The following is a 25,297-nucleotide window of genomic DNA, read 5'->3' on the forward strand; positions in this document are numbered from 1 at the left end:
TTGAAGACGACAAGCAAGGGATGCACCCCAAAAAGCCCAAAGAGAAAGCTGGCAATGCAGCAGTCGGCAAAGGGCCAACAGAGTCCGTACCCAGTGGTTGCAGTGGCTGTGAAAGGGACAGCCTCGCAGAAATCAGAACAAACTCTGAAGTCACACCCTGTGCAATGATAGAACCATGTAGGCAAAGTTCAGGCTCCTGCACAACCTCCGAGTGACCTGGCATTTGTCTCAACATCAACAGATGGCGGCCGGAGCAAAGCAGCCAGAGGAATAGAAAGTGATGCCGATTGATAATCCAAAACCACCAGCAAAGTCTGAACCTGAGACAGAACCAACTAAGACTTTTGCCAGTTCACCAGGAACCCGAACCTAGCAAGTTGAGAAAGAACCAGATCCCTGACTAGCACACACACGAATTGACTAAGAGCCCACACCAGCCACTCATTGAGGTAGGACAGAACATGACACTGCTAAACAACGACCTCCTCCTCTAGAAAGAGATGTAAAAACAGGGAGACAAACAAGAAGGCCATGGATGTCATTCAACGATTGGGCCAACTCAGCATGTCGACACATGAGGAGGATGGCATAGAATGTGGGGACCGCCTCCCAGAGCATGGGAACGTAGAGCTTGGGGAAGAGCCACTGAAAGCCACAATTGACATCAAAAACCCCGTCTGTAGACCCTGAGCCGAGTACCTGAACTTTCTCATCGAGCAAATCAGAATACAGCTCAACGAGTGCCACCAACAAAGGCACATGGGCATGGAGCTACAACAAGCCAACATCCCAGGAAAGAGTAGGAGCAAGCAGGCAGTTACTGAGTGGCTCAAAAGGCCACCCAAAAAACACCTGAAACCATGATTGTCACCTCAGGTCACTCGAGTGTGTGGGAATGACAAAAACTGTGATAAGCCCCTAAGGACAACAGTGGTCTGTGCCTAGGTGTCCTGTACCAAGCAGGACACCCAGGCACTGGGAATGTTATGCAGGACTTAAAAATAAACATTAAGGACATGAGCCACCAGTACAACTCACCAGCCAATGTTGCTCCCAACCCAGGTCAAGACAAGATGCCTCAAGACCCCTGATTCACCTAAGTGAGGACCACCTCAAGCAAGGAGGACTTCTAAGGAAGCAACCCCCCCCCCCCCCCCCCCCAAACACATCAAAGAGAATTGTCAGTGCAAGGGCAGCACCAAGGAGCATCCAGGAAAGCACACCAAATACCAGGTTCATGCTACACAACAGTTTGTATTCATGAATATAAACACTACAAATGACAAGGTTCCAAGAGCACTTAGCTAAAAAAAAACAATGAAGACTGCACTGTAGAGAGGCGACTCAAGAACCCTACAGGGGGCCTCGTAGCCTGGTGGATAGCGCGCAGGACTCGTAATTCTGTGGCGCGGGTTCGATTCCCGCACGAGGCAGAAACAAATGGGCAAAGTTTCTTTCACCCTAAGTGCCCCTGTTACCTAGCAGTAAATAGGTACCTGGGAGTTAGTCAGCTGTCACGGGCTGCTTCCTGGGGTGTGTGTGATGTGGGAAAAAAAAAAAAAAAAAAAAAAAAAAAAAAAAAAAAAAAAAAAAAAAAAAAAAAAAAAAAAAAATTAGTTAGTAAACAGTTGATTGACAGTTGAGAGGCGGGCCGAAAGAGCAAAGCTCAACCCCCGCAAAAACACAACACAACTAGTAAACACAGCAGTCACGTGGTTGTGACCGCACAAGCGTAAGAACCGAGAGCTCAAGCCCTTGAAGATTGTGCGGCCCCCTTCCCTCAAAATAATGGGGGAGGTGGGGTGAATGAGCACACACTAGTTTCAAGAGATTCAATTGTTTACATAGTTGGGAGAGTTCATTAGGCAGGTTCCAAGGCTCAAGTCTTTTTTGAACTCAGCAGTTGTTTGTTTTGGTTAGCTAATTTTCTGGATACTTTCCCTGGTGAGGTGATCGACTGTCGTCATCTCCCTGCCCATCTTTTTGGTGAATGCCAGGAACTTGCTCTGGTCCCTGTTATGCCTAAGAACGGCACAGATGATGCTACCTACTAGTAAGGAGCCTCTGAGATAGCTTCAGGGAGCCACAGGGGTTTTCCCCAGAAATGTTGTCACAACCAACATGTTGAACTACCGTACTGCACTGTACGGGTATTTCATTTGTTTTATACAATACAGAGTTAACTGTGTGCACTGTGTTGATCCCCTATTGAATAACAAATTATTAAATTTGAATGTTTTAATGATTTACAGTATTCCTATAAATAAGACACATAACTAAGGAAATAGCGTTCACTCAATATATACAAGGTGAATAGAAATTCACCCGATATATATACAAGCAAGAGGTAAATGTAGATTCGTGGCTTTTCAAAAGCATCAAGTCAAACAACAATCTTTTTATATATAATATAATGGAATTCTTCACATAAGCCTCTGTTTCACATGCAACATTGCCACCTATTAACATTCAAAACTGTTTACAATGTTCACAAAATTAAATCATGAATACCTGAATGTTGAAAGCGAGTCTGGGACAGAAAGCCTGTTTAGCTCTCAAAATGCGGTCATCATCATGTGTTGTTAATCATCTAGTACAATACAATCATATAAAGACATACATATTATGTCAACATTTCAATACAATGTTTCCCATATGGTTACAAAAGGTCAATGGTGCCTTCCAGTAGTCATGGAAGGCCATAAAATAATTCGGAGTCAGACAGACTTCAGTTCCTAGGTTCCTCATCAACAAATGATAATGACTTATCTAGGTAAACACAATGATCTTCACTATATTTTGAATACAGACGTACAATTTCACAAGATAAAACAAAGACAAATTTTTTTTTCGAGGGGGGGGGGGGGGGGGGGTTCACAGGAAGGGTGTCAATTTTTATATCTGTATTTTAGGGGCAATATTCTGACATTTCACTCCCTTTACAGCTTGTAATAACATCAAGGAAGCCCACCAAGAACTACACACACCAATATAAAGTACTGTGCAGGGTATATAACTCTTACTCATAATTCAGAGCAAGGAAAATGTTCAAATATTTGTTATTTAAGTAAGTTATGGGAAGTGTGTGAATATAAAAGGAAACATTTAATGTTATATATATATAGGCAAGGTTCTTTCACATAAAACATTTAAAATTCAAAACTCGTTTCCACAAAATATGGTGGAGGATGGTGTGCTGCTACAAGAGAACCATTTACTGAATGTATCAGAATGAGTGCGTATTAAGGAAGTACTCACTAGGTCCATCAAACCGTGCTTATTATGAATTATACATATGTCATATACAGTACAGTAATTGCACATTAGTGTACTATTACAGAGAAGTATAATGAAAACTTTTTTCTCTATATTTAAGAAAGTATAATAACCAATTTGGAGATCTTTCACAAACTTTAGGGTTAAAAATAATAAACTTCCTGTAAATGTAAGTGCAATTAACAAACTGTGGCATTAGAAAAAATAAAATATAAAAATTAATAGTACAGTAATATATTTTAAAGCATGCAGGCGATGAGTCACAATAACGTGGCTGAAGTATGTTGACCAGACCACACACTAGAAGGTGAAGGGACGATGACAATCGACTTGAGAATGGTCCAGGATGGACCGAAACGTCGTTGTCCCTTCACCTTCTAGTGTGTGGTCTAGTCAACATATTTTAAAGCATGTTGTTTTCTCGTGGTTTTTACAATCCATGGTGGGAGTCTAGAATAATGTTACCCTGAGAGTCTCTTATGCGGGTTCGTCCTGTTTTATAACGAGTTTCTGTCCTTCCATCCCGGTGCACAATCTTGACCGTTCCATCCGGGTACTCTCGCCGTTTTTCTAAAAGGGTGTGAATTTCTCTCTGGCCATTAACAAATTCAAATACTTTGCTGCCATCTGGGTTTGAGCGAACAACAGTACCATCTTTCATAATGCACATTTCGATACCGTCTTGAGAAATAATTTTTCGAGAGTTATCTGTAAAAATAATCTCTGAAGAGCCATCTGGAAGGCGGGTTTCTTTCTGACCGCTGGGAAATACTAACACTTCCTTTCCATCATTGAAGGTTGTATGACTTGTGTGATCAGTTCCATATATATAAACTGTTCTATCTTGGTGTATCTCTTTTCTATCTCCATTATAGTAACTAACAACTACTAATCCATTTAAATAAATTACCTTTTTATTACCATTTGCATAAACAATTTCTTTTGTTCCATCATCTCTAAATGACTCTGTAAACTCAGAATTCTTATCATCAAGAGGGACAGTAGTATTTTGAGTCATTTGAAGACTTCCTGTAGGCAGGTTAACTTGTCTCATATCTTTGTGATGCTGACAGGCCTCACCTAAATTAATCTGAAGTTGTTCATCAACTAGAGGGAATTGAAAGACTAAGTTGGTTTCCTGGTTACCAGTGTCTTGACCACCTTTACCATGTGTTGTGCTCAACGTACTAGGCTCGCATTTCTCCTCGTTACTGGCCCCAATGCCTTTTCCTTCTATCTTAGCTAGTTTGTCCAATGATCTGGTAACACTATTAACTGTTGCAGCTTTTGCCTTTGGTCTTGGGTTTTCTCTTGCTGTATTTCCCGCTTTATTTACAATAACTTTTTTTCCAGTTAGTTTTATTCGGTCAAGTTCATGCTTAAGTTGCAAGTTTTCTTTCCCCAAACTCTGAAATTGTAACATTTTCTCTTTCAGTTGATTATTTTCGACTTCTAAGTTCTTTATCTTTTCATTTAATTTTTTAACAGTATACTGATGCAAGGACTCTTTCTTTTTTCCATTGTCTTGTAAATCTTGAATTTGTTCTTTTAAATAAACTATTTCCAGTGAATTCTGGTTAGCCATTGTTATGGACGGAGATAGATGTTTAAGCCCTTGTTTTTCTTTCCAAACTGCATTTCGCTCATTATCAATGTATTCCCTAAATTTCTTTTTCTCTCTCGTAATTTCCTCTTGTAATTTATGTCTCTCTTCTGTCAGCTGTTTCTTTTCATCTACTGCCAACTCCTGGAGCTTTTGCAGTTTTGAAGTTTCCTTTTTAAATATCTTGGTTTCTTTTTCTAGTTCACAAATCTTAGCCAATAGCAGAGTCTTATAAGTTTCAATTTCATCAGTGGTAGAATGTTGCTCTTCCTGTATATTTGGACCTGCTGTAGCCTTTCCAGTCTGTTTATGCACTGCTTCATTTCTGTAACTATCGTGAACACGTTCACTGTTGTTTGAGACTTTCTTTTGGTCTGAATGCCTTTTTGAATATCTATCCTTGCCAAATATAGACCATATATAGTTTGATGCACTGTTTTGTTTTTGCTGTGGAGGAGAGAAATGCAATACAGCAGGTTGTAAGCCCGCTTCTTGTCTTGGATCATTGGTAAGAAGCTTACTTGATGCAGAACTCTTGCAAGACTTATCTGTGCTACACTCTTCAGTTTCCTTGTTCACAGATGTAACAGCCATTTTTGAGTGAGGTATTAATGGTTCATGAAGGTTAAGATGTGCTAAAGCTTCCATGTCTAACGTTGTGGCAAGATCACTGTCCTCTTCAGTTAAAGTGGGTGCATCAGTCAGAGTGTCTTCATCAGCTTCTGAAAGTTCATATTCTAATACTTCTACTCCCTCATTCCTGAAGTGCACATGTGGCTTAGGAAGAAAGACATCTTGTGAAAGAGCTGGAGTACTGGTGGCATTAGTGTTTGCATGAGAAACACTGCATGCAAAGCGTGATGCTGCGGCATGAGATATAGATGCATGTTGATCACCAAAGCTTTCAAAAAATGATTCGATTTCAGCTTCTGACACATCGTGCTCCTCTAATTCGATAATAGCCCTTAGTTGTTCGAGAACCTGACTTATATTTAATTCTTTCTGTTGTAGTATATGTGAGGAAAACTCTTCATAGTCCTTAGAAGATTTCAACAATCTGTCAAGCAAATTAAGATTAGTGGTATTGGGTTCAAACAAACATTTCTTTGGGGCCATTTCTCCATCATTGCAGTTTAGTCTCTCTTGAGATGTTACAGGTGGTGTTGAATGCAAAGGGGTAGATGCCATTGAATGTAGTCCGCGCTGCAGCAGTTGCAGTACCGTCGACGAGTTGGAGGAGAAACTTGAATCTGCTGCCAGTTCCTCTAATTTCTCAAATGCAGATAATTCTTCCCTTTCTTTTAAACTCTGATTATAAAGTTCTACATTTGAGACTGATGGATTTGGATGGGTTTCTGGACAAAGCTGAACAAGTTCAAATTCTTTATCACACTTCTGCCATTTTTCATTTGATAAGGCCGTACAAGCTATACTATCCACCTCATTCACAAATTTATTGGTCGTCATATCTGGGGGTATCTTTAGCTGAAGACAGTTTATTGGTCTTTTGGTTGTTTTTCTTATATTTTTTCCCTGTGCAGAATTATCAGTAATAGATGTTTTGACATTTGTAGAGTCAGGATTACTAATGATTTTTAATTCCTGTCTTTTAACCGTATTTATTGTATCAGAATTGTTAGAATTTGCTGAAGAATATGATTTTTTCAGCTGCATTGACTTCATGCCAAATCTTGCTGTTCCCTCACCTTTCCTCAGGTACTTATGCTTTGGCTTTGGTTTATCATCATATTCCTCAGCAATATTGCTGACAGGGTTTCTAGCAGGAGAGAGAAATTTGGACACAGTTTTTTCAGAAATGCCCCTTAAAAAGGCAAATTTTTGTTCAGCATTAGATTTGTATTTTTCAGAATGATAAACGGCACTTTCTTGTCTTTCTTCTAAAATTTGGTCAGAATTATTGGAATGAGCACTTGCAATTTGTGTTTTTGTACTCTCATTATTTGACATAGTGTTCATATTACTAGCTGGAGTAATATCTTTTACATTAATGATGTTACTAATTTGACGCCTCGGATCAACTTGTTCTTGATATTCCTCAACAGATTTTGTTTCACATTCTTCTAATGTATCTCTATTTAACGAGCATTCTGGAGATGTTAAAGAAACGCAATCAGTTGTGTTCTTACATGGGGGCCATGTTGTTAATGCTTCATCAATAAATGCAGTACTTTTGCAGAAATTGATTGCATCCTGTGAAAAGAAAGGTCTTGCATTGCACTTTTTCAAGCATCCCCCTCTCTCTAGGTGGGTGATCTCCCCCTCTCTCTCATCCTCAGTCCCCGAGGTTGAAACTCTTTCCGATTCTTGAAATTTGCTTAGTGCCAAATTACACACATTTCTATTCTCAAATGTGTTTTCAGGGTGAAAATACACAGAATCCTTTGTTGTTTGAGATGAAAAATCACTGTTAATGGTTGGCACTGCAGTCTGGGTATTTCTAGAGGTGAGAGGTGGTGATTCAAGATTGAAGGCTTGGACTTGAGCAAGTTTCTCCCTATGTTTCTCCTGCCACTTTCTTATCTCCTTCAATCTTTCAAGCATAGTTTCAGATGGTGACTGCACATTTAATTCTAAATTCAGTTGTCCTTTCTCTTGATTATTTTTCCCCGTTTCTTGGTCAAACACACCATGCTTATCGTTTTCCATTTCAAAAAGGATACAAAAGACACTAATAAATCTAATGGCATTAAAAATAGATATCATTTATGTCACAAATAAAAAAATAGATTATGAGCCACATCTATGATATGATGCAAGTTTAATTTTTCATGTACTGTAATAACTTATGAGTGCACACAACATATATAGGCACAATTTATAGAACGGCACAAAATATAGTTTCACAAAAATAAAAGAAATATTGCAACAATTAATTTCCAATGCATTTACTTTCTTTTCATTGTACAGTACAAAATAAGCAAAACTGTAAAGTTTAATAGTTCCAACAAAATTTCTCTTAATAGTACTGTACTATAAATCACTTAAAAGCTTAGGTCATAAATATTTCTCATGGTTGCTAATATAAGCTAGTTTTCTTCATTATACGAAAGAACTCATCTTGGTTAATTTCATTGTCACCATCTCGATCAGCTTCTTCAATCATCTCTTGCAGTTCCTCATCAGTTAGGTTTTCACCCAAGGCTTCTGCAACACGTTTCAAGTTGGCAAAAGAAATTTTGCCAGTGTTGTCATCATCAAAAAGCTTAAAAGCTTTTAAAATTTCCTCCTTCACATCTTTTTCAGCCATCTTAATAGTCATAATATGAAGAAATTCTTCAAATCTGATCTTGCCACTTTCATCTTTATCAATTTCTGCAACCATTTTCTTTATCTCTTCTTTCTTAGGTTCAAACCCAAGTGCTCTCATGGCTACTTTCAATTCTTTGGGGTCAATTGTACCTGTGCCATTGGGGTCAAAGAGATCAAAAGCCTCCTTGATGTCATTCTTCTGTTCCTCAGTGAGTTCGAACTTTGTACTACCAGATCGTCGTTTACCTCCCGCACTAGTTATTGATGGACGCTTGTACTGACTCGACATTTCCTAACACAACCTGAAAAAATACAGTAGTACAATTTCAAAAATGTGTGTTAACATAAACAATGAAATAATTCTTTATTTTCACATATGCCTTATAAATACAATAGTTCCTACCTTAGAGAAAACATGGTTGGGAAATATCCATAGTGTTTTTAATGTTTAGAGCACTTGATCCATCAAGTGCTCTATTGTCACACTGTACCAAGTTAGTGCTTTCTTAATTATTTTACCTTGTATCAGACAAAAGTGAAAGGAATTGTGTTTTATGATCATGGCATCAAAAACAGGTGGAAAAAAATCAAGAGTTAAATGTAATGAAATGCCCAATTCCGGTTTGGCCTTAATGACTCCATGTAGCTAGTTCATCGAGGAAATTCCACCCAAGTCACATCGACCCTAGGAGTTTATGTTGTCTACTGGAGACCAGAGTCCGAACCTGCCCCCTCCCCCCTGCCCCGCCACCTCACAGGGGTACAGAGAACATGGGATAGTTACAATCATCCTCACCAAGGAAACCTCTAGAAAGAAAGCACAACAAAACAGACAATTGCAAGGTTATCTTGAGATGATTTCGGGGCTTTTTTTTTAGTGTCCCCGCGGCCCGGTCCTCGGCCAGGCCTCCACCCCCAGGAAGCAGCCCGTGACAGCTGACTAACACCCAGGTACCTATTTTACTGCTAGGTAACAGGGGCATAGGGTGAAAGAAACTCTGCCCATTGTTTCTCGCCGGCGCCTGGGATCGAACCCAGGACCACAAGTCCAGCGTGCTGTCCGCTCGGCCGACCGGCTCTGAGCGGACCGTTCACCGAGAGAATGAGGGAAATGAGATGGCAAATGACCATAAATGATCCACCTTGCAGTTAGGTAGAAACAACTTGTTACTGCTAGCAGACACAGACTAGTTTTGAGGCCAAACCATCCAACAGTCTAGAGAGGTCAAAATACAAACCCCAACAGAGATAGCTGGGTTACAATTACCCAATGCTAACCTGGTAAAGATCCGATGAGCCAGATTCAAGCCAAAAGGAGGAACCTTGAACTGGCAAGCCTGATGCCCCAAAAGAAACCTTAACCAGTACTTGATCCTTGAGTGAATATGGCTGTGCCAATACACATCCTTAACCAGCGACACCATCCAGAAATCCACTCACAAAACCAGGCACAAAGAATGAATGACAAAGAATGAAGTTGTTCAAACCTGAGAGATCAAGAATGCACTGTGGGACTCCTGAATCTTGCTTGGGTACCCAGAACAACCAGGATACCTATCAGAAAGCAACTTTGTGAACTTTACCAAAGTCCAGCCAAGTCGCAATGGTGTGTGGACCCGAGGAAAGGACTTCCAATTCATGACCCTTTAAGCTAAAGGAAGGGGAAGGGACCATCTCCTCCAGAAACCCTAGAAAACCACCCAGAAAGCCCACAAGTCATGAAACTGGCAAAATGGGCCGGGCATCCCCCACAGCACCGTCAAAGGGTTGAACCATGATAACCTTAGATGAAGCACCCATCCACAAAGCCTGAGAATGATGTCAACCAGAAAAAGCAAAGGCCAGAGGAAGAGCCCAAGAAGCAGGCTCCACTGGGGGGGGGGGGGGGGAGGGGGGTATCCTGGCAAACCACAGGCAAGGCTACAACCCTGGAAGGTTGCCTCTGAGCAGGAGACACAGAGCCCCACCCCCCACCTCTGTGCCAGAATCCAACCACAGGGCAGGAAGTAGCTGTCATGCTGCCACTGAAAATGCCAAAAAGACAGCGAACACAGGAACAGGGATGAACGAAAAAGAGGAGGTGGACACAAGTGGTGGGGACCAAGCTGAATCAAAAGCCTGAGCAAGCATTGCCCACTAAAAATAAGACAGGCAAGGAAATCTGCCACAACATCTAAAGGAAAGAAGTAAGCCCCTGGGCAAAGCTACTGAAGCCAGAAGCAGAAAAATTGACAGTAACATCTGGCACTGAAGCCAAAACATCTAAATGACCCCAAAGTTGGCCAGAGTAAAGCTCAATCACAGCCTTAATGAGAAAAATGACCAAGTGAGTATGGATCCCGTGAACCTTGGCTGCAGAAAGCCAAGGCAGCTGGACAGAGCCCACAACTCACTCTGCAAGCACCCGGATACAGCAAAATACATGCTAAATCCCCCCAAAAAACCAAGGTTGTCTGCAAGTCAGGAAAAAGCAGAAATCTTACAATGCAACTACCTTACCTTGCGATGAATTCGGGGCTCAATGTCCCACGGCCTGGTTCTCGACCAGGCATCCTGGTTGCTGGATTTAGAAGTTCTAAATGTGACAAAAAAAAAAAAAAAAAAGAGACTAGATCCATGAGGAAAGCAGTCATGTACCTGCAGGAGGAACCAAAAAGTGGTGAAAAGGCCAAAGGTAGGGAGAATGAATCCTTTTAAAACATGGACACATCCAAGAGAAAACGCTAGGAAGCACCATGTGGTTTTCTCGTTAACCAAGCAGAAGCTTGTCAATCGAGACATTTTCTACGAGTGGTTCACTTGTTACCTGAAATGCTTGTAGATGGAGCTGCTCGTCACCCGAGGTTCCTCTATTTCCCTTCTTTTAATTTTTTCTCTTCATTTAAGATGCATACAGTGTCACCTCCAAATTCTGGATCATATTCTTCCCAACCCAATCCAGAAGATTTGCATGGAATACAAGATACCCCACCCCCAAAGATTCATCTTTTTTATCACCAAATTTTCAATACTTCATGTAAAACTTAAAATATAAATGACTCATAAAATAGGTTTTAAATATGATCAATGAGTCCAAATGCAACAACTTTTTCTTATAGTCTTGCATTCATCTACAAAATCTTTAAAAACATGATTAAACACACAATATAGAAGTTAGAATTCATACCCTAATTTTTCCCAACACTATGGATGAATTTCAGCGAGCAAAATTTTTATTTCGACTTATCATATGATAGCCAATAACCAAGAGAATCTGTAGAGGGATTTCACTCATTGAGAGCATCTCTCAGGATCAAGCCCCTCAAAGTATTTTTCAAACTGCAGAGCCATGACACCTAAATGAGCTAAATGAAGCAGGGCATTGGATGTTCAGCTTTGAATATCCAAAACCCTGTTATGTAGCCTTATTAAGGTACCCCATGGCCAACTATTGACTCCTGCAGTTGCCTAACTCCTAGATGCCTAATAACAGCTACCTGAAAAAAGAAGCACCAGATGAAAGGAAATGATACCCAAACACTTGTGTCCTACAGTCGAACTCAAACCTGGGACCTCTCGGCTGAGGTCACAGAACTGAGGGACTGCACAGAACCCTGTTGTGCTGACAATGATCAATACAGTATTTCCAGTACTGAAAAGTAGCTTTATAAAATCACATAAGTAGTACTCCACAAATGAGATCACTTTACAATGTCTTACTGTTTTTCAGCAGTATCAGAGTTTGAGCTTTTTTTGCCAAACATACAAGTTATCATAACATTACTAGACTTTTACCTAATCCAAGTGTGCCCACTCTGTATTAGTGGCTTTGAGAGAAAGTGGCTTATTTTGTTAATAAAGAATATAAAATATCATTACAGTACTGTATGTGGTACAGTGTATGAGACTTCATTCATACAAGATGAATGAATGTAACACTTCACATTTACTAACAAATTTTAAAGACTTATTTAACTGCTAAACCAAACCTAACCTAAAAGCTTATCCACAGCAAATTATCACAATTTCAAGTTTACATACACCAACTTTTTGCACATTTATAACAGTACTATTAAATTATTATACTTTACTACATGCTACAGTAAAAGAATCCAAACAGTTTACTATACCCTAACTGAAACACTCGTGTGACATATATAGCTTCCTAGAAAAACTTTAAATCATTATACACTATAATAATTATGTGACAAGTTGGCTAAATAAAATACAGAGAACATATATGGCCCACAAGACATGATAAAACACCTAAATTATTGAGTGCGTCTTACAATGTACTTTCTGGGAAGGAGATGAAAGAGAACACATACAATACCTACAGTATTAAATGAAAAATATTGAAAGGCCAAGTCCCAAATTTGTGCAGTAAAATAATATACTGGAGTGAAAATATGGTAGGAAATGCACAAGAGAGCTCATGAAGAGTAGAGGTGCCATAAGCACAATCAGAGAACACTGTATAAACATCAGAGGTCCACAGTTGCTCAATATTCTCCCAGTAAGTATAAGAAATATTACCAGAACAAAAGAAAGTCTTAAAAAAAAATAGTTTTCTACAAGAAGAGCTGGACCAAAAAGGCTGTAGTGGATCATCATGGAGTCAAAGTGGCATAGCTAGATTTTCTTCAGTCTTTCTCTTAGTGTGTCCAGCATGGTCAGAGGTGCTTGGAGGCTCCAGCATTCCCTGTGGATGTGGAGGGCAACTGGCTTTTGCTCCACTGGGCTTCTTATTTTTGTAATAGTCTCCCATTTTGTTTCCATATCAGGAACTGGATTGACATGGTGCATATGGCTAGTTCTGTTACCTTTAAATCAATTATTAAACCAACTACAACAACTTAGCCAATCTAATGATATACTGTAGACCGAGTGTTATTATACGGCATACATAGTCCCGATAGAGCACAAATTATTGGGATCCTCTCAAAACTCTCCAAATGTGCTCACTAGAGACATCAAATAATATACACGTGGAAAATACTGGAGGACCAGGTCCCTAATCTACACAGTAAAATAATGTACTGGAGTGAACAATATGGAAGAAAATGCAGAATAGAACCAGTGAAGAGCAGGGGTGCCATAGGCACAATCAGAGAACACTGTATAAACATCAGAGGTCTGCAGTTGTTCAACACCCTCCCAAAGAGCATAAGAAATACTGCCGGAACAGTGGACATCTTCAAGAGAAAACTAAATACTGTAGTTTTCTTCAAGGAGTGCCAGACCAACCGGGCTGTGGTGGTTATGTGGGCTTTCGGGTCGCTCCAAGCAACAGCCTGGTGGACCAAACTCTCAAGTCAACCCTGGCATCAGGCCAAGCTTGGGGAGTAGAACTCCCAGAACCCCATCAAGCAGGTATCCTGGTAGTACAGTCGGGTTCGTTCTCACCGCACAATCAAGAATTCCGGGTTCGAATCCCTGGCAGGACAGAAATAATTGGGCAGCTTTGCTTTCACCTAAAGCCTGTGTTCACCTAGCAATAAGTAGGTGCTTAGGAATTAGTCAGCTTCTTGTGGTGTTGACCCCTGGGCGGGGTCAGTAATTCGGCCCTGGGGGAAGGAGGAACTGCGATATAAGCCTAGCATGTATGAATACACTCTGGCTTCCTGTCCCCCTGAGACAATGAATTATATTATGAACTATATGGTGGTGGTGAAAAAAAAAAGATTGTCGAAATGTCCGCGTGCAATTTGACCGTATTTTACTGATAGAGACAAACCTCTTCCCCAATCCCTCAAATGCCTTCAGAGAAGCCAAGTTCTACAAAATAAGCCTACTCGAATTTGTAAGGCGTTATACGTATTACAGAAGGAAAAGGGGGTTGGAAAGGATGGGGCAGATTGTCTTCATAAAGCTCACAGTTAAAACCTCACACACGTCATTAGATTAGGCTGTGTTCGGTTAGCTCGGGCGAGGTTACGATAGTTTTTAAAACCTGAATCATCTTGGATACCAAGTGACCATCACCACTGACAGCTGGCCTGGCCTCTTTGCAACACCCTCCAGCCGGGTTACCACAGGGCCAAACCACAGGGCGCAGGCCACAGGGCGCAGGCCACAGGGCCAGGCCACAGGGCCAGGCCACAGGGCCAGGCCACAGGGCCAGGCCACAGGGCCAGGCCACAGGGCCAGACCACAGGGGAACACAAGGGGAACACGCACAAGGAGACACAGGTGGAAACTGAGTGCCCAAATGAGCCACAGAGATATTAAAAAGAACTTTTTTAGCGTCAGAGTGGTGGACAAATGGAATGCATTAGGAAGTGATGTGGTGGAGGCTGACTCCATACACAGTTTCAAGTGTAGATATGATAGAGCCCGATAGGCTCAGGAATCTGTACATCTGTTGATTGACGGTTGAGAGGCGGGACCAAAGAGCCAGAGCTCAATCCCCGCAAGCACAACTAAGTGAGTACAGGGCCAGACCACAGGGCCAGGCCACAGGGCCAAACCACAGGGCCAGACCACAGGGCCAAACCACAGGGCCAAACCACAGGGCCAGACCACAGGGCCAAACCACAGGGCCAAACCACAGGGCCAGGCCACAGGTATAACCAATTAACAGTGGCAAAGCTTCACCTTGGGGCCCATTAACAACCACTACCACATAACCATAACAATTACAGGCACCTGCACAACCAATTTTATATCCAGTGAAGGCTCGTGAGGGGAATACGATTTGAATTGATATGATTTGTACATACAAGTGTTGTTTGGCGGTAATAAATACCTGGTGTAGTGAGGGGGAAGGAGTGTAGGAGTGTCAGTCAGGAGGTGTAGCCAGCGTGCGTCCTCTCCCACGGCGGCTACACACACACTGACGCGGGCCTCCGCCACCACCTGCTCCAACCCGTCTATAAACCACCTCAAAATATGTAGGAGTTCGTCATCACTATACTTGAAATAACTCTAATCTGTTTTACCTCCAACCTAACCTGAACTACTCCTTGTCTAGTCTATCTTAACCAAATGAAAATAAAAGATAAATGTCCGTGTTGGGAATATAGTATATGGTGAGCTCTGGGGTGAGTGTGACGTCATAGGTTTGCCTCTGCGGAACTTTTTGGATTCTATTGCAAATATGCCTATTTAAACTCTGTCAAAAACCGCTTTATTTAAACATGCAAATGTCTTCCATATGGTATCAGTCAAAGAAAATTAAAAGGTATATTTCTCAACCTTTATCATCAGTGATGAGCCCTTTAATTCATACGCTAAGTGAGCTGATATATTTATATATATTTATTTATTTATATACAAGAAGGCACATTGGGTTTATGAGAGTACAGAGCATTGAAGTTTTACATTCTTGTAAAGTCACTGGATAAAATATGGATGAAGCTTCGTCTCAATGGTATTGACCAATGTTAACATACAACCCGTATACAGCATATACAACAAGTGCTTATACAACTTGCAACTATAACTTATACAACTTATACAACTATATACAAGTGCTATACAACTTGCCCGAAACGCATTGCGTAATAGTGGCTTTAGGCATTGTATGTACTAGATCTATCTATATATCAATCCATTAATGTAACATCACTTGTATGTATATACCTTACCTGAATAAACATCTGAATCTGAATCTGAATCTGCTTCGCTCACGTCCTCTGTTCGAACCACAATTTTATAAACAGCCCGTCCTCATAAACCAGCCCGTCCGCCAAACAAAGATCCAAAAGTGATTCCATGCACCCGCCAAACCCCCTATTTATGAATGAAAAGCGGTTTACACACGACTCACAACTGCTGACGTTCGAACATATCAAACCTATATTGTTTGCTGACGATACTACCCTTATCTACTCAAACCTCAACCCACATACACTAAATAATGTTGTGAATAATGAATTAAAAAAAGTCCACTTATGGATGTCAACGAACAAACTAACATTAAACATCGAAAAGACTTACTACATCTTATTTGGAAGCAAATCATCAAATGCAATTCAGCTACAGATAGACAACATTAACATCAGTAATAAAAATGATGGCAAGTTTCTTGGCCTATTCCTAGACAAGAGACTCAACTTCAGCACCCACATTCAACACATAACTAAGAAAGTCTCTAAGACAGTTGGTATACTCTCCAAAATCAGATATTATGTTCCTAACTCTGCTCTCCTCTCACTATATTATGCACTAATCTACCCCTATCTTAATTATGGTATCTGTGCATGGGGGTCTACCACTGCAAACCACCTTAAGCCCATCATCACACAGCAAAAATCTGCTATCAGAATAATAACTAACTCTGCTTTCAGACAACACTCAGCTCCCTTGTTTAAATCCCTAAACTTGCTAAATATTAACTCCCTCCACACATTCTCTTGTGTCAACTACATTTACAAAACCCTGTTCTTAAATGCAAACCATGCTCTGAAACTCTCCCTGGACAGATGTAATAGGACCCATTATCACCACACCAGAAATAAATATCTCTTTGATATCCCCAGGGTCAAACTTAATCTGTGTAAACACTCTATGCAAATTAAGGGACCTAGTCTATGGAACTCACTCCCTAGTGAATTGAAAAACTGTAAAACTTTTGCCTTATTTAAAAGCAAAACCAAAAAGTACCTAACTTCATCTATTTAGTTTCCTACACTGAGCTTTAAATTTGCTCTGTACCTAGTGTTACCCAATCTCCTAATTTTTATGTAATATCAAACAACCTTATCATTGTGTTCATTGCTGTCTTCTTTTATGTGCTAGCCATATGCTGTAGTGTGACTACCAATTTTTGTCAACTACCATTCAAGCTGTCATTGCAATCAATCTTATATTTCTGATCAGGGGGAGAAAGATACTGGCAGTATGGGGCTTTAAATTTATTGAAGATTAAATTCTGCAGAACATGTAAATATATAAAGTTTCAAATATATAAAGTAAGTAAATATATAAAGTTTATATTAAACACGGTTTATATTATAGACTTATAACAAAGATTATATTATATTAAACTTAATATTGAACATGTAAATATATAACGTTTCAAATATATAAAGTAAGTAAATATATAACGTTTATATTAAAATATATAAAGTAAATATATAAAGTAAGAATTAACAGTAACAATTCCAAGTCCGAGGACTAGATTTAACTTAAAAGGTACACCCGTAGTAAGTATGAGACCTTAGCCTATAGTGACATGGAAACTAATTCTGCAGAAACCTAAAGGTTAACTGGTACTAGAATTAAGGCCGAGTGCAAATGTGTAGTAATTATATAACACTAGTAATTATATAACCTATGCCTATTTATACACAATATGCAAATATATATTAATATTAATTTATACTTGAGAAAATTCCCGTTTTGAATGAACAGCATATTAAAATTTATGAATGCGTCTGTGGGGTTGACCGCTGAATGTAATGGACTTGAGTCGAGGATGGGTTGCATAAACAAAGGCTAAAAGTGATTCCATGCACCCGCCAACCCCCTGTTTATGAATGAAAACGGTTTACATACGACTGATTTTGTTCGAACACTTCCGGAACAAGTGCTTCGCTGACGAATTTTGTTCGAACCACAACGCTGTAAATGCTTCACCCCCGTACCAGCCCGTCCTCCAAACAAAGATCCAAAAGTGATTCCATGCACCCGCCAAACCCCCTGTTTATGAATGAAAAGCGGTTTACACACGACTCACAACTGCTGACGTTCGAACATATCCGGAATAAGTGCTTCACTGACGAATTTTGTTCGAACCACAACGCTGTAAATGCTTCACCCACGTACTGCAAATACAAATAATCGCCAACAGAACCTAAACCCCTGACCTAACCTAACCTATGCCTATTTATACACAATATGCTAATATATTATAATATTAATTTATACTTGAGAAAATTCCCGTTTTGAATGAACAGCATGTTAAAATTTATGAATGCGTCTGTGGGGTTGACCGCTGAATGTAATGGACTTGAGTCGACAATGGGTTGCACGTACTACAAATACAAATAATCGTCAACAGAACCTAAACACCGAACCTAACCTAAGCTTATTGTGCTCCCTATACTCATCCTATGAGCAATAGCTTATTGTGCACCCCATATTCATCCTATGATTCAATTTCTTTCTTTATTATGCACCCCATACCCATCCCGTGGGTGGTGGTGTAAAGGATTACAGAGGCACATAATCGGTTCAGGAACTGAACCCTCTAGTTCGTTTAGCTAAGCAAATAACAATGTTTGACGCTAGTTACAAAATTATCAATGTTGTATACACATGTACACACCCTCATTCATACATGTACATATATATATATATACGTATACACATATACATACACATACATATCTAATCACCCACACAATTACACACATCAATAATCTTTGTGTCACAAGTGACACAAAGAGGTGTCACAAGTGACATTACAAGAGGCTCACAACAGTCACTATACGAGGCACTTTACATCTATAGTGAGTCACACAGTTACTAGTCTTGCTGCACACCCACCCAACTGGGCGGCAGCTTTACAGTCATGTGCATGCATTACCTACAGTAAGCAAATTTTGGATACTTCGCTAAAATTTCGGGGAGCACATCATTATGAATGAAGTACTTACACATTTCTTGGACACTACTGATGGTGTTATCTCTAAATTCCGCAATTTTTTCACATTGCATTATATAATGACGCAAAGTAAGCGAATAGTTCTGCTGACAGAGTTTGCATTTAGTCAAATCTACATCAGCAGATGTTACAAACTCCCAGAGGTACTTGTAGCCGAGCTTAAGCCTAGCAGTGGTAACATGTAGAAGTCTGCTAAGATTATTGGATGACCCATAGACGTGCGGTTCTTCATGCATAATAGAATGATGATAGATGGAGTAACTGGTGTGAATTTCACTTTGCCTCAAGTCTCCGAAATTTAGTTGATGTTCCTGGGATATTGCTGCCCTCAGGCTGCTCAAAGGCAGTCCAAGTTGGTAATCAATTCCCTCTTTACGAGGGAATTGATTAGCCAAGAATTTTGCCTTGGCTAGCTCATCAGTTCTATCATGCATTCGGAGACCAATATGAGAAGGAATACACAGGAGACAAACTCTGACTATCAAACTCATTGATTACTTCATTATATCTGTGTCTAGCTTCAGAGATAAGCACGTCACAGTTATGCCTTGGGGAGCTGAGGGCAGTCAAACCTATGAGCAATAGCTTATTGTGCACCCCATACTCCTCCTGTGAGCGGTAGAGCAATAGGGATACAGAGCACACAAGATACTAATCATATCTCGAGGTGGGGGTTAGTATTGATCCAGCCTCTATACGTCAGACTACTCTATGTGGATTATTGATCCGTGGTTATTACTGTGATGATGCTGATCACAACAGTGATTATAATGATAATAGTTGTGATTACAATGATAGTGATGATTACGATGATGGTGATATACGATGATTGATGGTGATGATTATGGTGGTGGTGGTGATAGTTATAATAATGATGATTATGCTTATTGTGATAATTATGGTGATAGTGATGATTATGATGATGACTGTTGAAATGATGTTGATGGTGATTACCATAGTTATAGTGTGCTGATGGGGAGGATTATATTATAATAGGGGATCCTGACGGCTGCCTGGACAGCGCTCAGGGTTCTTAGTCCTGAGGTTCTGGGTTCGATCCCCGGTGAAGGCGGAAACAAATGGGCAGAATTTCTTTCACCCTAATGGTCCTGTTCACCTAGCTGTGCTGCCCTGAGAGTTAGACTGTTTCCTGGGTGTGTATGAGAAAATTAGGATCATTAAAATATGATATGATGCTGATCACAGCAAGCTGACTAACTTTTGGGTATCTATTTACTATTAGATATGATAGTGAAGAGAGACACTAGGTGATAGGAAACGGGTCTACTTATTTCTGCCCTATCCGGGGATCGATCCCGGGATCTCCGATTGTAAGTAGAGAACGAACCCTACTGTTCTACCGAGACCCTCCTTACGTCAGGGTTATAATTGAAAAATATTTTTTGTGGTAAAAGATTTAAAATATATCAATAATATGTCTTTATTTTCAGGTATAAATAGTTAGTTTATTACCGTGTCAATTTATACACGTATTACGTATAAATTATACACCTTTCCTCACAATCCCAATGTACCTTCTTGTATATATATATACATAAATAAAATAAAAATAAAATAAATATCTTCTTGCGCTCGTAGCCCCCCGGCCTGTTTGCACATTCTGGGAATCTCTGTTGTTGTTTAGCCCAAGTTGGGAGGTCCTCGTGTGCTCCAGCTGACAGATATATTCCTCCGCAAAAAGGAGAATATATTCTCGCCATATTCACCCAGTTTGGTGTGGGAGGACACACCCGGACATAGTCCCGTCGCTGGCCACCATACCCACAAGAGCAGGGACGACTCAGGTGGCCGTCTTGCCCCACTGTGACAATGGAGAAGGAAGTCCTGGGCCAGACGGCCAAGTATCTTCAAGCAGGACGACTTAAGATGTCACAGGAGAGTAACAAGGTGAGAGAACCCGGAGTAGGGTCCAAGACCTGGCCACAGGGTCCAAGACCTGGCCACAGGGGTCCAAGACCTGGCCACAAGGGTCCAAGACCTGGCCACAGGGGTCCAAGACCTGGCCACAGGGGTCCAAGACCTGGCCACAGGGGTCCAAGACCTGGCCACAGGGGTCCAAGACCTGGCCACAGGGGTCCAAGACCTGGCCACAGGGGTCCAAGACCTGGACCTGTGCGGTGAAGGTCTCTTCCAGGAAGGTCTTCCAGTCTCCTTGGTGTAGTGGCAAGACACTCGCCTGGCGTTCTGCGAGCGCTTTGTCATGGGTTCGTATCCTGGCCGGGGAGGATTTACTGGGCGCAAATCCTTAACTGTAGCCTCTGTTTAACTCGACAGTAAAATGTGTACTTGGTTGTAAAAACGATTCTTTGCAGCGGGGATCGTATTCCAGGGACCTGCCCGAAACGCTACGTGTACTAGTGGCTGTACAAGAATGTAACAACTCTTGTGTATATATATATATATATATGTATATATATATATATATATATATATATATATATATATATATATATATATATATATATATATATATATAAAAAAAAAATGATGTATGTTGCATCTTCAAAATGTGTTACTGTAATCAAACTGACTAATTTTTTTTTGTTACCTGACTAAGGTCAAAATGGCTATGCTGATATGTTTATGCTGAAGATTTGTAATATTTCAGGTTGTTATAGAACTGGGAGGAAAGAAGATTGCTGGGTTTGTATGCGGGACTTTGCATCTTGTCCGCTCACAGAAGGCTGAACTAGAAGGCCGTACCAATCTAGAAAAATGTCTCACCCAGCACTGGCTAACTTACTGTACAACTGACCTCTTCCATTGTCCCACCTATGAGGTAAATTATTCCATGAACTGCAAACCTTTCTCCAGGCTTGAATAATTGAATATACTGTATTCTATACATAAGTATCAGTGAAACAATAATTATAGACAAGCCAGCCACTGTATTGTTCATCATTAGTTCTTGCTTATCTCTACCTACTGTGAATTTTAATAATTTTGAAAACAAATACGACATTTTATTTCAGTGAGTGTCCCCCTTTAGCACTGCTTTATAATTGAACTTTTTCAAGACAACGTTGTGAAGTCCTTTGAACAATTGTCAAGTCTGCCACAGCCTAAACCAGCCTTGTTTGTTCATGTTCATGGTGTTTGAGCTGCTCCACCTTCAAATATTGTACACTCTTTGCACTGCTCTTTTGCCATCCATTTGTTGTATATATTCTACATAACCAAACCATTTAAATAAACTTCATATATTAATAGTGACCCTGGAATGCCAGCCCTGTAATTGCAGGGAAGGTAATGAGGTGCTTAACAGAAAGTGGAATTTCTGTATACTCAATGCTCTTATTTCTTAATAAAATTTACTATCAAATTCACAAGAAAACAGAAAAAAAGGTATGGTCTGCTAAATATTACTTTATGAAGTCAAGTTGTATTTTGCGAATACCACAGGGGCAATTGGAGTGGGAAATAAAGTACTGTATTTTAGTTACAGTATTTGGATGGATTTGTTATTAAGAAAATCCAGAATTGAAGATTACGATATGCAGAACAGTATGTATTGGAGATTTTTTTTTTTTTTTTTGTAATATGTTGGCAAGTTCGAGAATGTGGAAAGTGGTCACTGATCTATGGCAGTCTTTGATTCCACACATACAGATGTCCCTCGATTTGTGCTGGGGTTATGTATTGTACCTGCAAAAACTACATCAATAAAAATATTGCACAAATCAAAGCTAGGACTAGGTTTTAACATCATACAGTGCATCCTCACTAACGAACCCCATTCTAATGAATTCCTGGATGATCTAAACCAATTGTATTTGGTACATATTGTTGAATGGATCAAAGAAATGTTTAAGTGAAGATTGTTTGCCCAAGCTTGTCATTATGCAATATTGTGTCAACCAATGATTGTCACATAGTTGATATGGAATGGTTCATGCCTTGTTCAAAATGTTAAATTCATAATGAATATATAATTTTGTTCAATATTGTATAGACGAAGAAAGATGGGATAGGATTGATTTGCGCGTCTAAATGTGCTTCAAGGTTATTATGAAGATATTTTACTACACTACGCTCCTGGTAAGGTTACAAACCTTAATATGTGTAATAGTGGATGCAGGTCCTTAAGAGTTTTTCATGTGGTTGCCTGGGTTCTGACTGGTCAAATGAAATCCATTATAAAAAGAATTGGTCTTGCCCCATATAGTTCATTCAAGTGAGGATATAATGCTTCCTTCATTTTCCAGCCACAAATACAGCAGGTAATGAAGTCCAGAATACTTGGAATGTACAATGATTGCATTAATATAACCAAATTGCTTGATAAAATATAAGAATATAGTAAGTGTTGAAGCCTGACACACTGCTGAGATTGTGGTGGAGAATTAGTATTGTTTTGTGGGTTAATAGCCAGGTCCCAAATCTACACAGTAAAATAACAACATACTGGAGTTAGTGATATGGAGGAAAATCTAGAATAGAACCAGTGAAGAGCAGGGGTGCCATAAGCACAATCAGAGAACACTGTATAAACATCAGAGGTTCATGGTTGTTCAACATTCTCCCAGCGAGCATAAGAAATATTGCTGGAACAACCGTGGATATCTTCAAGAGAAAACTAGATTGTTTTCTAAAAGAATTGCCGGACCTGCTGGGCTGTGGTGGATATGTGGGCCTGCTGGCCGCTCCAAGCAACAGCCTGTTGGATCAAGCTTTTACAAGTCAATCCTGGCCTTGGTCTGGCTTGGGGAATAGAACAACTCCCAGAACCCCATTCAGGTACAATTCAGGTTCAATAACTTTTCAACCTATATATAGCACAACCATAATTTTCCCTTTCACTTTAGAACTTGGTATAAAAGTACTAGCCTGCATACCACTGATTCTACAGAATCCATTAATGTTTAAATTAATGGTCCCTTGTACTGTATTAAGCGATGTCATCCTAGTTATTTAATTTTTAGAAGCAAAAAGATGAAAGAAAGAAATACAATTTGTACTGTAAAAAAAAAAGCAAGCTCCTGGCAAATACACTAACAAGAGTGTCATCTGCATATTTCTATAATTTTACTTTAGAGTATATATTACCTATATAGTTACCAGAGGGATGGATTACTTTAATATCTACCAAAATTTGATCGACAAACATAGTTTTTAAAATATGTTCGGATGACACCACCTTAAGTCGTGTACTCGTAGGAAGCTCGTGTATTGATTGTTTTTGCATGACAAGCTTGTATGTCTTTTATTTGTAGCAATTTAAATTGTTTTCATTGCAGGCCCTTAATGGATGTCTACAATACATTAATACAGAGTTGGCCAATCATTCCTACCTATGCGGCTACACACCAACAGTTGCCGATATAGTAATGTTCCTTGCACTTCATCCCTTCATATCTAAGTGGACCTTCCTTCAAAAGGTATTACAGCAGCAACCAGCCACAATTAATCTGCTTACCTTGTTATCCCCCACTGCATGAATTTCAGTGTTTGTGTATGAGTAAAATATATTTTGTTAAAACAGTTAAAATGGTGTAAATTTCTTAATATACTTTATTCGTCATGTGGGTTTGGTGTTGACAAGGAAGAAACTTGTTATGCGAGACCTTAAGAAATTGAACTGTTAATGGCAGTTTGTATACCTTTGCTTATTTAAAAAAAAATTGAGTTGAATATATGCCAGAAAAGGATTTAAACTGATTGCAAAGGAATTCAAACATCAATAGACCATTATGTCTAGACAAGGCTATTTGTTTATGGAACGAACACTGTATAATGCAGATTTGAAGAGAGAGCTTACCTAGTTTTTTTTTTAATGCATTCGTGGTATTTCCATTGTACTGTATTTTGTAAAAAAACAAATATGTTAGCATTATAATATTAAATTATTAGTTAGGGTTTTGCTTATACTGTACAATGAATAACATCTTGCAGCGACCTGTCACATTAGCCTAAGAGGAGGAGATAATTGTTGTGCAAGCAATAAACTGAGCACAGTGAAATAATAAGTGTACAGTTCTTGTCTAATAGTACTGTATTAATATCTTAAAGTCAATACCTACCGAGGTTACTGCACGTTTTGTCCTCTTCTGGCTTTGCCTTACGTGTTGATAAATTGAGGATTTCTTATATTATTTACTTAAGTGTTGAGAAGAGCTATTACTAATACAGTAGTTAAATATATTCTGCAATTTAATTCCTATGATTTTAAGGAGACTGAATCCCCACAGGTATTGTACTAGCACTTTATAATATAGAAATGATTTTCAAATGTATTTTATTCTACACACAAGTGTATATACACATATATATATATATATATATATATATATATATATATATATATATATATATATATATATATATATATTTATATATATATATATATATATATATATATATATATATATATATATATATATATATATATATATATATATATATATATATATATATATATATATGTGTGTATATCACGAAAATAAACACGTGATTAAGAATGTGACAATGTCAGACCACGGAGGAAAAATTAAACAGGAAATTTCCTGTTTAATTTTTCCTCCGTGGTCTGACATTGT

General features: G+C 39.3%; 2 protein-coding genes across 2 annotated transcripts in view; one reads left to right on the forward strand and one right to left on the reverse strand.

Moving 5' to 3' along the window:
- Window positions 1–3,659: 3,659 nt before the first annotated feature.
- On the reverse strand, window positions 3,660–14,965 carry LOC123773889 (centromere protein J). Its single transcript, XM_045767820.2, has 2 exons — window positions 14,877–14,965; window positions 3,660–8,451 (listed from the first exon to the last, which is right to left on the reverse strand). Exon 2 carries the CDS (start codon window positions 7,601–7,603, stop codon window positions 3,707–3,709), a length of 3,897 nt encoding a protein of 1,298 aa, XP_045623776.2. The 5' UTR covers window positions 7,604–8,451; window positions 14,877–14,965; the 3' UTR covers window positions 3,660–3,706.
- Window positions 14,966–20,352: 5,387 nt separating this feature from the next.
- The window catches only part of AIMP3 (aaRS-interacting multifunctional protein 3), a 9,371-nt gene continuing 4,426 nt past the window's right edge, over window positions 20,353–25,297 (forward strand). Inside the window, exons 1-3 of the mRNA XM_045767823.2 lie at window positions 20,353–20,648; window positions 21,370–21,540; window positions 23,999–24,139. Coding sequence (XP_045623779.1) covers window positions 20,571–20,648; window positions 21,370–21,540; window positions 23,999–24,139 — 390 coding nt within the window. The 5' untranslated portion in view covers window positions 20,353–20,570. The remainder of the gene's footprint in view (window positions 20,649–21,369; window positions 21,541–23,998; window positions 24,140–25,297) is intronic.

Source organism: Procambarus clarkii, chromosome 91 (assembly GCF_040958095.1).
Source record: "Procambarus clarkii isolate CNS0578487 chromosome 91, FALCON_Pclarkii_2.0, whole genome shotgun sequence".
In the NCBI taxonomy this organism is placed as follows: Eukaryota; Metazoa; Arthropoda; class Malacostraca; order Decapoda; family Cambaridae; genus Procambarus; species Procambarus clarkii.